The sequence below is a fragment of the Mastacembelus armatus genome, chromosome 22 (genome assembly GCF_900324485.2).
Source record: "Mastacembelus armatus chromosome 22, fMasArm1.2, whole genome shotgun sequence".
Classification (NCBI taxonomy): domain Eukaryota; kingdom Metazoa; phylum Chordata; class Actinopteri; order Synbranchiformes; family Mastacembelidae; genus Mastacembelus; species Mastacembelus armatus.
This window is the reverse complement of record NC_046654.1, coordinates 18946610-18959783: the sequence shown is the minus strand read 5'-3', so window position 1 is coordinate 18959783 and position 13174 is coordinate 18946610. Positions and strand designations below refer to the sequence as shown.

General features: G+C 38.5%; 1 protein-coding gene across 2 annotated transcripts in view; it reads right to left on the bottom strand.

Moving 5' to 3' along the window:
- Positions 1–13174, bottom strand: part of adck1 (aarF domain containing kinase 1) — a 74406-nt gene that overhangs the window by 49919 nt on the left and 11313 nt on the right. Inside the window, exons 2-3 of one of the 2 annotated variants that reach the window (XM_026308913.1) lie at positions 12900–12963; positions 2448–2651 (exon numbers count right to left, since the gene is read on the bottom strand). In XM_026308913.1, coding sequence (XP_026164698.1) covers positions 2448–2651; positions 12900–12963 — 268 coding nt within the window. The remainder of the gene's footprint in view (positions 1–2447; positions 2652–12899; positions 12964–13174) is intronic. The other variant, XM_026308904.1, reaches the window with a different exon arrangement.

Sequence of the window (13174 nt, the reverse complement as noted above, 5' to 3'; positions counted from 1 at the left end):
AAGGCTTATACATCATTACAGCACAGAAAAGAAAAACTGAAAGAAACTGCTTTACCTAGAAGAAAAAATCAAATTCTCGATTGTAAAAACTCTACTATTCCTGTCCAACTGTCTCAATTTCTTAGCTGCCTGAGGCACAGTAGCCTCATCAGTTATTTCTAAATGAATACTACTAGCTGGAGGCCAGCTGGTGTCTGCTTACTAGACTAATCCTAATGGTAACTGGTTGACTGAGTTTGTGCCAACACAAAGATCTGTGTAAAAGTTTTTAAAAAAATGTGCCAACACAAGGATTACATTTTTTCCATGTCTTTTTTTTTGGCTCATTTTGGTTAATCCCAATTTGGTTCTGAGAATTTTCTGCCATTTCCTGAATCTCCATGTTCACAGATGCCTCTACACTCACACAGCACTGCCTTGAACAGATCCCAAGTATCCATGATGCACTCACAATTTCCTTTGTCATGCCTCAGCACCAACAAACTGTGATATTCAGCCTGGAAACAGACTCTGTTTAGTAAAATAACATATTGCACATGCTGGCCTTTCAGCAGTTTCACTGTAGAGAGGAGGTGGCAGCCAGAACTAAACCACGCACAGTGAGAATGCATATGTCACTACAAATCGTGCTCTAACACACTATTCTCTGTTCGCTATGTGGCTGAGAACATCCGAAATACTGAAGAAGAAGCACATGTAGTTAGATGGAAATGATGCTGAGGCTGCTCGTGTGACTATGGTAAACTGCCTGGCACTGCTCATCAGTCATTTCTTCTCCTGCAACTCCAAAAGGAGTACTGGAGGAGGGCTGGTTCTTTCTCCTGCCCTTTTCATTGATACAGGAGCTATATTATCATCTTTTCAAGGATAATGATGTCCCACAGAGACACAGGAAGAAATCAAACTGAATGCACACCTTAATTAAAAACGTGAACGAGAGAGAACAGAAAATTTCACAGTAGTATCTTTCAATTACAGGGGAGCAATTTGAGTTAACAGTGATTGCAGCCCATATTCATCCAACAGCTGGTGTCTTCTTAATCGCATATTTCAGTGGTTTCTAATTGTTTTACTGGCTAAATTTTCAAATATTGTAGGCTTTATAGAATTGTTGCAGTTTTCTCAGTTTTTTTCTCTGTTGATAATTGATATTTTTCTCAAAAAGAATTGTAAAGGGTCTTACATGTGTGTACATTATCAAATCATGATTTTTCACATTTTCTGGTCACATTATAAAGATAATGTTAATTCCAGTTAGATAATTACAGTTACCAGTTATTATGCACATTAGTCATTATCCATGCAAGTACATCTTATGTATTTTTATGAAACAGAAACACAAGTTTGCTCAAGTGCTTGAGTATTCAACCTCAAAAGCTGTAATTGCACATTCATGTTGCACACTGAACTGACTGATAGCAGATAATTAAAACGGCACTGACATGATGCAGTCTGAAACAATGATATGGAAAATATTTATGTTTTATGATCATTACTCCACAATAAAATGACCCCCAACCCTTTGAGAAAGGGGCTGCATGTCTGAGCAGACATTGCCCTACTTAGCTAATGTGATCAGTTGTTAGATACACAGGCTGGTAATACATCAATGTGAACGAATTGAATTGAATCATTACATCATTATTATTGTAGCAGTCACTCTACTGTAGATTGCACAATAAATGCACCATGTAACACAATGATTATTCTGAGTTGTAAACTTGTTTTGAAGGGACTGGATTTGGTTTGCAGATAGAAAGGTACAACAATATCCATAAATTGTAGACGTTAACTCTGTGACCAGTGTGAAAGTTGTATCGACAAACAAATATCTGTTTAATAAAGACCTTTAAACCATTGTAGTGTGAAAGCCTATTGACTAGTCTATGATATACTGCACTGGATTATTGGGCCTGTCTTCCAGAAAAACCTCCTGTATGTTTCAGCAAATCTGCCAACCTGCATACCTGACTTTGGCACATTTGTTCCAATCTAAACATTTACAGATCAACCCAAACTGGGTCTGTGTCATTTGGGGAGCAGTATGTACACTGTTCCTGCATTTTCTGGTATACACCTGAGTATACCAAAGTAATTTCTTTAACACAAACCCACAACACTGGGGAATTCGTGGTGGATGGAGAGGACCAATGTACTGTATCTGAGAATAACAGAACATGGCTGTCATAACAACTAGTTTGAGAACAAACTCTGCACTAACAGCAACATTAACAGCTCCATCAGGAATATGGTTTGGTTATGAAATGAAATGAGGACAAAACTGTCACACATATAGATATAGACAAACAAAGGCTCTTACCTTCAGAGTAAAAAAGGCAGCAAAATCTGAGCCTGACTCAATATCAAACAATAAAACTACTGTAGGCCTATAACCAATAGAAATCCAAAAATAAATGAAATATACAGAATATACAAAATACACTTACCTCCTTGCCAAGGTCTTCTCTGATGACTTGCTTGATCTCTTCTATGCTGCTCTGTGGGGCTTGGCTGTGAAGCACCTTCAATGTGGATGTGTACTCCTCAGGCAGGAGGTAGTCCAGAGCACCGAGGTGCTGGCCCACCTTAATAAAAGTACCGCGGTTGGCACAACACAAATCTCGAAGACGTTCTGCCGACCGTAGATGCACCTGCAGGCATTGAACACAGAAAAAAATTGGCAAAAGTCACAAACAGGATAAAAGGTGTCATGGACTGATAGGAAAGGCTGCAAAAGATTAGTAAAATGAAGTAATGTCACAACATATGTTCTGACATGAGGCATGTAAAGTTCCTGTAGTGTGTATGCAAGTGTTCATCCAATTCATACCATAAAAATGCATTAAGTAAAATATAACACAACTAAATTAAAAAATGTAAACAGTAACAATGTAATTTTAACAAAAAATACTGAAACATTTGATAAAGGATTTGAAAGGATTAGGATTTGATGAGCAGATTTAGAACTTGATTCAAAGTCAATAAAATGCTATCAAACCCCATACACAAAGAACAGAGGTGCCAAATCAAATGAGGGACCGTTTTGATTTGGATGTTGTGTATGTGTGGTGTGGTGGTCCTGTCCCGGCTGTCCCATTTGAACCAGCTGGAAGTGATAATGCTTACAGAGAGCTCTTCCCCTGAGACCAGTGCAAATAAAAAGCCGTGAAATTAGCTCCTCTTAACCTCCGTATCCCCACTGCACACACCATGAATACAACCCTGCGTGCACACAAATACATGTACACCCGGGCATGTTCCCATAGGACTATTTGACATGAGTGTCATCTGGGCAATGATGACAAAGCAATGACAGAAACAAGTCGCCAGAGATTACCAGATGAGCCTTACTGCTTAAAAATGCACTGGGAGGCCTTTTTTATAAAAACCATTACTCCATTTATAAGAGCCACCCATTCAAGTCAGCATGGCTTTAGTAACACTAAAACCTACCTGGAAGACTCATCAATATGGTTTATCACACAAAATTAAATGGACAGGCAGTTATTCATACTAATCAGATGTTTGGGTTCAATCTTGAATTCCTATCCCACTTTCATAGGAAAACCTTATAAACCTTTTTATAATAATAACACCAAACACCTAGTTTATTTTACACTGTTGTTTACCCTAGATTTGAAGGATAATGCATACTTTCATCAAAACCACACGGTGGAAGAATACATTGGACATTATATCTTCATCAGATCAACAAATCTGTAACTTTAACTCAAAACACCAAAGAGCTAAGTCATGTCAGAGCTGTTTCTGGTGAAAACATGTTTGGGAGCTTGTTAGGGGGCTGATCAGAATGAATACCTGGGATCAGTTTGCCCACAGCTCGTTGCCTAATCATCAGATTCATCATCGCTCCTCTCAGTAATCAGCATGCTTTGTCCGACTGAGGCGGGCTCACAACTGGAGGATGACATCACCATGGCAATAATGTTCACTGACAACCTGAGGGGAACACTGCTCTGGGATAGGCTGATGCTGGCCACCACCCACTGTCTCCACACATGTGGCATCCAATCAAATGGGCTGTTAGTGAATTAGACACACAGGTTCATTTGTGGTACAACACAGAGATGCAGGAGCTCAGTGCAGAATGCCTCTGGGTATCTCCTCACTCTTCTCATCCTCTTCACACTGTTGGCAAGGGCAGTAAATAAAGAGCTGTGTGTGAGTGTGTGTACACACCCTATGTTTATGTGGAAAATTTGTGCATGTGTGTGTGTTTGCTGCTGTTGCATGCTGTGTGTAATGGACAGGGGAGGGTGAAAGAATGAGGAAATGAAGACTCCTTCTAGGTGAAGCCTCGAAGGAATGGGGGAAAGGAAAAGAAAATTGGAGATGAGAAGTGAAGAAAGGAAAAAAGATAGCAGGTACTGTAGGATAGAAAGAAGACTGAAATGTTGTTATAATAAGTAATGATATCTGGATCAGCTTTTCACCTGCAGCTGTTTACTCCAGTTCAGTTAAAATGGCAGTTTACAGTTCAGTATGATGAACTGAAGAAGCTATACGTGCAGTTTGACAACAGGCCTCTAATTACTGTAGGTCTCTGGTCATTTCTAGTCTCATAATTAAAGACAGTGTTAACCATTAGTTTGGAGAAACCATAACATTATTAAAAATATACAAAATGATTTTTTGGAATTTGTGAATGGAGAATTGTACTACCCTTGTCTTTCCCTAAATCTAACCCTATTAGATTAAGAGCAGAAGAGCACCCTAACGTTATAATTAAACCACAAAAACAACATGCAAACATGGCTCCATATGACAGAATTCTATTCCTAGCTATTACTTCAGTGATATCCTCAGGTCTATGAAGATGGTGAGACAGCAAGAGAAAGATTATTGGAGCTGATAGCCAGGGGCTGTTTCAGAGCTTTCTTTGAAGACATCTCTTTTACCCCTCCATAACACTGACTCATTTTGACTACTAGCACAATCAAAGGCTGAACCATACACTGTTAGCTACAGAGGAACCCAATGGCTTCCACTTCCTTCATTATTGTATTTACATGCACTTAAGTAATCGGGTTATTCAGAGAAGTCAGTTGATGCAGGTAATCGCGGCACATATTTATATGCACTATTGTAACCTGGTGACTGAAAATCTATGTATTCACATTTCTCCTATACTTAAGACTTTCATGTGATTAACTGACCTTAGTGACGACATGGTTGTGAAGGCATTTAGGTTCATGTTCAGACAAACAGTACTGTATAATAAATACACAACTCTGTCATTTTCTTCCATTTGGCCAATGTGGGGATGGTGCTGCAGTGCAAACAAAGGGGCAGCACAAAAGGCTGAATCTGTCTGAACATAAACTCAATGTCCCATAGACACTGTTCACTTCATTTCATTACAAAAACACCTGAAGCTAAATAAATTCTGCAGTTTTGCTGTTTCATTGCAACAATAAGAACATCTGCTAGTTCCACCAGTACTATGCACCCAACTAATGTTATGTCTAAGGTCATGCCCTTTGAGAACAGGGGAATTAAATTATGTCAGATGACTTACAGCAGTACTTTTGCATGATGAGAATAACTTTGCAGCAACTATTTCAGTGAGGAGTTGGAAGTGGGATGATATACAATAAATTCAGGCTGCCATGAGAAACTTTGTATTTCAGCTCTTCTATTACTGTGCCAAGATAAAATCTAAATTAACTTTTTAAAAAGCAATTTAGCATAGTTCAATATCAGTGGCTTCAATCCAAAAATACCCTACTCAGTTTCTAAAGTGCTACCATTTTATAAGGCATATTTCAAAGCAGTGCTTGGCTTCTTGTTCTTTTTGTTTCTTTACATATGTAATTAAAGTATTGGCCCCAGGGCCAAATCCCTGTAGTGCAGGTCGGTGGACAGCCTTCCAATGCTATTAAGGACAGATGGCAAATTGTTTTCTAGAAATCACTCCTCCCCTCCCTTTGTGCTCTCTGACTGTGTGCAAGTTCTGCAAGGAGAAGGAGGACCATGAAGCCAGCAGATCACACACAATGGTTAAATCAATTCCACACTCATCCCAAAGACAGACAGGTTCAATGGCCTCTACCAAACTTCTAATAAAATATGTTTTTAGAAACAAATAAATAGTGTTTGAGTTATTTCTTGGTGTTGTTACTCTTGCTGCTATTATTTGCAGTATTTCTTTATTCATTGTTACTGAATTGTCATTTATTTAATCTTTATCAATTGGACAGCAATTACTTTATAATAAGGCATTAGGCCTATATGTCAGAAAATTGTTAATGTCCAATTGTGACTCAAATAATAATAATAATAATAATAATAACTAATATTATAATTATTGTTATGCCCTGTAACCATAATAATAATAAGAAGAAGAAGAATAAGAAGAAGAATATTTCTATGTTTGCACTTTTGTGTAACAGGCAGAGATGTTCTCAGTATAGGTCAAAAACATCACAGTTCCCATTATGCAACTTGATAGCATCTTTCATTAAGTCATGTTAACATCATAATGGATGGACGAAGAAAATAAATAATCATGTTTATATTTCTCTTGTTCATACTGTTCATACTATTAAAAGCCACAGACCTTTTTTAGCTGAAAATATTATTTTCTTTAGATAACTGATTTTGCAAATACTAGGTAAATAAAGAAAAATAATTGTGTCTTACTGTGTAGCAGCTGTGCACAGCTGGGCAGCAGAGAGCAGCATCCCATGCAGGGAGCCCAGCTGCAGTAATTGATTTCTGCTGCCACAACCAGGTCTAAATGACTGGAATTAGTGGACTATGAACAAGGCCTATTTATTATTGGGATGCTCATGATTAGCTTGTTACTCAGCTCACTGAAGCTCATCTAGCTGCCTGTCACAGAGGGAGAGGGGGAACTGTGTGTGGATGAGTGTACAATATAAAGTCTGTGTAGTCAATAGGCCTCGTCTGCAAGTATTATACCAGCGAAGCTTAAGGGGTTTGCAAAAGCATTCACATGAAATCCTCCAGCATTTAACACAATGATACAGAATGTATGGCATTTAAATAGACTGACGTTCAGTCTGGGCCCCTCTGCTCCTCCATGCATTTAAAATGTCATTTATTTTAACGCAGCCTAGCAGCAATACAAGGTAGAAAAAATACAAACTATTTGTTATCACTTCCAGCTGAGTGTAGACGTAAGACCTTACTGAGCTTCTGTGATAGTGCTGCTTTCTCTTAATGTGATGTGAGGGGAACAGCAAGAATATGAGAGTCAGTGTCAAATGTGAGAAAAACTGAAGAAGGGACAAGAGAAAGAGAGGTGGTAGTCCTGGGGGGAAAGAGGTGTAATTTTGTACTAGAAGCCACAGTTAATTTCATGCTCTGCATTTTATTGTCATGCTTCAGTAAATGTGCCTCACATGAACAGCAGAAGCACTCTCCACCACACATCAGTATCAGTATGGATCACGGTACACAGAGCACACATGCACACACCACAAACAATACAGTGGAATTTATAATTCCTGGGAACTAGTCGACACTTTTAACATTTGTCATATGGTGCTTAAAAGCAACAGACAGTAAATCAATAGAGACAAACATTAAGTCTGTAGAATCTTTTAAATTTCAAACATGTCTTTTGATCAAATAAATAGATGCAAAGATTCGACTTTTTTTGTGCGTTATTTATAGTGACATTTTTATTATATCTAAACCCGAGTGCAAACAAGGTTTTATTTATTTATTTGTGTGAAACACTTAATAAAACCAAAGATTTCTGTGTCACTGTAATGTTTCAAATAATTTCTTACCAACAAATTCCAGATTTTGTGTTGCATACATCACTGTAAAACTCCAATTCTATAATAAAAATTTTTTACTCTTGTCTCAACTTCAAAAAATTAGGTAATAATTTATGTTAAGTAGTCTCAATTTGAATCAGTCTCAGCAGAAGTGACAGTAAGACAAAACTTATTCAAACTGTAATAGGTAACTCACTTAACTTAGATGACTATACAGCACTGCATATGTCCACAGTAAAAAGTCGCCAGAGAACAAGAGTCAGGGTTAGTCAGTCTAAACATCATCGCTCACTGCATATATGTTTAATAACTGTATTGTATAACAGCCTAGCAGCAATGAAACAGTGGAATCACTGTAAAGCATAAAGTAAAATACAGTAACTATATGTTAAAAATTGATACACACATAAAACATCTTGTTTAAGAGTCTGTTGCCACAGTGCATGGTGGGAAGTGCATTAGCACACTACAATATAACCTTATACAGGCTACAACACAGGTGCACCCTGTGTTCCTGTTAACCAATCCAACAGAAACCTACGGAGATTGACTATATCTCAGCCATAGTAATCAGTCCCAGGGTAAAAAATTTGTTATTGAGAAGGAGAAGGGCTCATTTGGTTATTACTGAAACCTGTACCTGTTGGTTATAGTAAAACATAAGTCACCTGCATCACTAATTAGAGCTGGACACGTTTTACATTATTCTGAAGAGCCACAAATGTGAAAACACAAACACAGGTGTAACTAATTGTGGTAATCAAATGTAAAGCTACCTAGAGACACAAACAGGTGAGGCAGGGATCAAGGAACCAAAATAAAAGTCCATAACCGAAACATAAATCTCCCATCCTAACAGCAGAAGAGGACAGGGGATGTGTTATTTTACTGAAACGCACTGCAAATGTACTTGAGTGTAAAATAGCAACAAAATTTCATCACAATAAACTGGACATATATAATATATACGCTACATACATAAATCTTTATATATAATTACATAATTTAGCTGAATTAAGTGACTACAGGCTCTCACATCCCATATTATGAAGGTCCTGGAGAGGATGATTCTGCACCTATTAAGACTTGAAGTTAAAAACATAATAGAGCCACTGCTTACAGTGGTGTGGATAATGCTTCAAAAAGCATGCAAAGGCAAAAGCCTCACCTGGAAGAACCTGTGTTATGTGTTGAATATGTTTGATTTTTCAAGTGCATTCAATACCATCCAACTGATCATCCTCAGACACAAGCTCAAAGGGATGGGGGTGGAACCCTCCTTTGTTTCCTTGATCACAGATTACCTTGCAGAAATTTGTCAGGCTGGGGAACTGCATCTCTGGTAAAGTTCTAAGCAGCACATGGGTTTGCACTCCATTCCTGTGCACACTGTACACAGCAGACTTCACGTACAATTCTGCCACATTCAGAAGTATTCTGATGATACTGTGTACACCTGGACAATAAGTTGAACTGGTCACTGAATACAGATGTACAATATAAAAAGGGGCTGAGACGCCTTTTCTTCCTAAGGCAACTTAGGTCCTTAGACATCTGCAGGAAGATGCTGCACATGTTTTATGGTTGCAAGTGTGCTTTTTTTATTTTTTTAGTCTGCTGGGGAGACAGCATTAAGCAAAAGCATGCAAGGCAGCTGGACAAACTGGTGCAAAAATCTGGTTCAGTGACTGGAATGAAGCTGGACTCACTGGAGGCTAGGGTGGAGAGATGCACACAGAAAAAGGTACAGACCATCGTGGAATACACTGACCATCCCCTTCACAACATCCTGATTGAGCAGAGAAGCAGCTGCAGTGGACGACTCACCTCACCTGTGCTGCAGGACTGAACGATACAGGAGATCCTTCATCCCCACTGCTATCAGGCTCGACAACACCTTAGCCAATGGCAGATTGATACGACTGACTACTTACTACTCTTACTACTGACTTACTTAACTACAAGACTACCTGAATTTCCCTTCAGGGATGAATAAAGTTGATCTTATTTTATATTATGTTTTAAGGATTTCTTCAACAACTTATATTTTTTTTATGTCCATATTGAAAAATTATTTATATTTATCCTTTTGTATTCATTCATCTTTATGATAACTTTCTTATACACTATCAGTATTATATTTTCTTGACAGTCAGCGTGTGTGTGTGTGTGTGTGTGTGTGTGTGTGTGTGTTATCTGAGGCTCTACTGCTAAACGAAGCACTGCAGCAAGCTGAACATAGCAGGCCCATTGGTCACCGCAGCAACACCTGGACCCACATACCCAGCCAGATGTGGTCATTTTGTATAGATTTGCAGTGTTTTTCACATTTGGTGGTTTTTTGCAGTCATGTGATAGTCATTTGTTTGAATTTCCAACAGAAATGTTAACAGTCCCTCCATGGTTCTTTGGTCTATTGACCCCCTGACCCCATGTGACCCTGGGCCTAGTGAGCCGGTTGAGCAATCCATTCATTGCAGTACTACTGCAGAAGGTCTCTCTATATCTTAGCCCAATGGTCATTTACAGAGACCAGGGTAGGGCGAGATTTAAAAAGTGCACAAATACATTTTTTTATGATGCTATATATATTTCATGATGATTTTGCTGTATGTGAGCCAAAATGCACTATTTCTTCAATATCTGACTTATTTCATTTTCAGCAACAACAGTTTCCACTGCAACTGCTTATAGAAAATTTTCACCAGATCTTACTTTTGGTGTGAGTAAAACCCAAACACAAACATTTTAAATGTTCTAAAAAAAACCATGTCCCACTAGATATCTAATCTACAATTTCAGTCATTACACCTCAAGTAAACAGTCGATTCAACCGAGAAAAGTAACTGAAAAACCTACAAGCTGCTCTCAGTTTTTTATGTCACATCATATTTAAGTGGACACTACTTCAAAAACATACAGCATTCAAACCTCATGCTCTGAGACGTTATGCCAGCTGCTGTTTGACTCCTTTGCCCTGGCTGACACAGAGACAACAGCAGCCACAGAGTAACAGAGTATTTGTGCTGCAGATCAGCTTGTCAGCAATGATCTAACAACAGCAGGCAGCTGGGAAGCAAATCTTAAACATTCCCTCCTCTCCATATCCCTCAAGGATTTTCCTGCATAAGACTTGTTTCACTGATAAGCTGCTGCCATGAGCTTGTCAAGGTCAGCAGTTATTTAGCCGTACCCCAGTATTTACATAGTGTATCTCTCAGAAGAGCTGGAGCTCGAGGAGTGGCAGAGGGTCCTTATCTAAGCTGAGCACAGTCCCCTTTTACTATGGGAGAACACTGGTGCTGATACCCTGAGTAATGTGGATCATGCTGGCATCTGCTGGTGGAAAGCTGAAGTGCATCCTGTCTAACAATCTTACAGTTGTGTTTGTACTGTGTTAAACCTCATTTCAGGCCAGATTACTGGTTAGTTCAGGTGTAAAGTAAGTACTTTTACTACTACAGCCATATCTAGGTGTAAGATGTTTATAGTTCACTCTGCTACATTTTAAAGAAAAACAGGTCTATTGAAATCCGAAGGGTAGTGCATTTGACAGTAATTGCTTCCTCACCCTGAACAACACTTCATGATGATTGTATTGATTAAGACTGAAGTTTAAAGACAGTCAGCTACAAAAAGCAGCTGAAACATGTTCAATGTAGACAAGGTATGGGTTTTTGCACTATGGGGGTAGGCTTCATCAGCAATGTTATTTTTGCCTTTGCAGTTCACACGTAATAGACCAAATCAAGAGCTTCATCTTTACATTTATCTTTTATCTTTGTATCTCTGTTGGCCCAAATTAAATCTGTGGAATCACACTGGATGCATTGTCTAAGATGCTATCACATAGCGAACTGTAATGTTTCAATCTGGCCTGGGAGCTCTCATGCAACTCCCCTGACACTCATGTTTTCTGTCTGCCTCTCCTCTGTATAGTATCCAATAAAGGGTAAAATGCAAAACACATACTGTAACCCACATGGCTGTGCTCTGAAAAAGAAAATCATTAGACAATATTTTGTGTAGCACATTACTCCACGTTGTGACACGTTGTAACAAACAGTGCAGCCTCTAGAAAATTTCCAGCATCCCACACATTTGGGAGAAAACAGTAGGAGCCCACCCGGACCGGTCATTGTTATTATTGTTATTGAGGCGTCTGTACGGTACTTGCATTTCCATACCTGCTATAGACCAAGTAAGGAAGTGCATGTTAAGTATAGATATAAGTTTATAACAGACTTTAATTGAATAGGTCATTATCATCTCAAACTTTTAGGGAAATAAAGCTGTGTAAAACTTTAATGGTATCCTATCCTGATTTCACAGTCCATCATCCATATTCCTGGGACAAATGCAGTTTGGACACCAATGCAGAATAATAAAAGAAAAACACTTTTCTACCAAAGTTGTCATCAAAGAGCTTTGGAGAGCAACCAGAGGAATGAGAGCTGCTGCAGTGCCCAATATGAAAAACCAAACAAAACCCAAAAAGAAACAGGTGTCCAGTGTTGAGGTTAAAGCAGTGGTTAGGAGGTATAGGAAGAGCCAGTGGATGTACCAAAACACAAACCACACACAGTTGCACCTTGCACTGAAGAACAGTTGATAAATGCTTCTGAATTGTCACAAGCATTAGCTGACTGATCAGACAGTGTGATGGACACCACATAAAGTCAACCACTGAGGAGACCAACAAGAAAACTAACTAAAGAACAAGAGTAGCCAAATGAATACCAACACCACATTCTTTCTTCAGCCTCTAGTATGTTTAGCACACACCTGGCCAGGCCAGGAGACAACTGTGAAATCTGCTTATAGGGGACAGCGTGAGTACAAATGGTGACATTTACAGGTGATACTCTAAATTGTAAACCAAAATATTTAATAACTGTTTTCTCCCAGGCTCAAGAAGGTTGACAGGAGAGGCATTTTCCAACAAGAACGATCTCTAACAAAAAAAAGTGAAAAATCTGACATATAAAATATAGAAAAATAGAAAAAAAACTAAAATGGTGACAGCTCACTGAGGGATGCATTAACATTTGTTACAGTTTCATTACTTTAATATTCTCATTTATATATTTCAGTTTAGTTTTTTGTTTGTTGTATATGGATATCTACCTTTACAGAAGAAGAAGAGGAAGCACAGAAGCATTTACACTCAGCTGCAAACCCCACCTGGCTCCTTTCCATGAATGTGAAGACCCAACAGTTTTAAAACAAACAAGCAAACACAACAAACAAGAAAGAATGGATAAGTGACAATGAAATTAGACTGATACAAACAAGATGTAGCACAATAACTATGAGATCTCTCAACTATTGTGACTTTGAATATATTTCAACCGTTGTTACCTACAGTAACAACTGTAGTGTTTCTCTCAACAAGACACTGA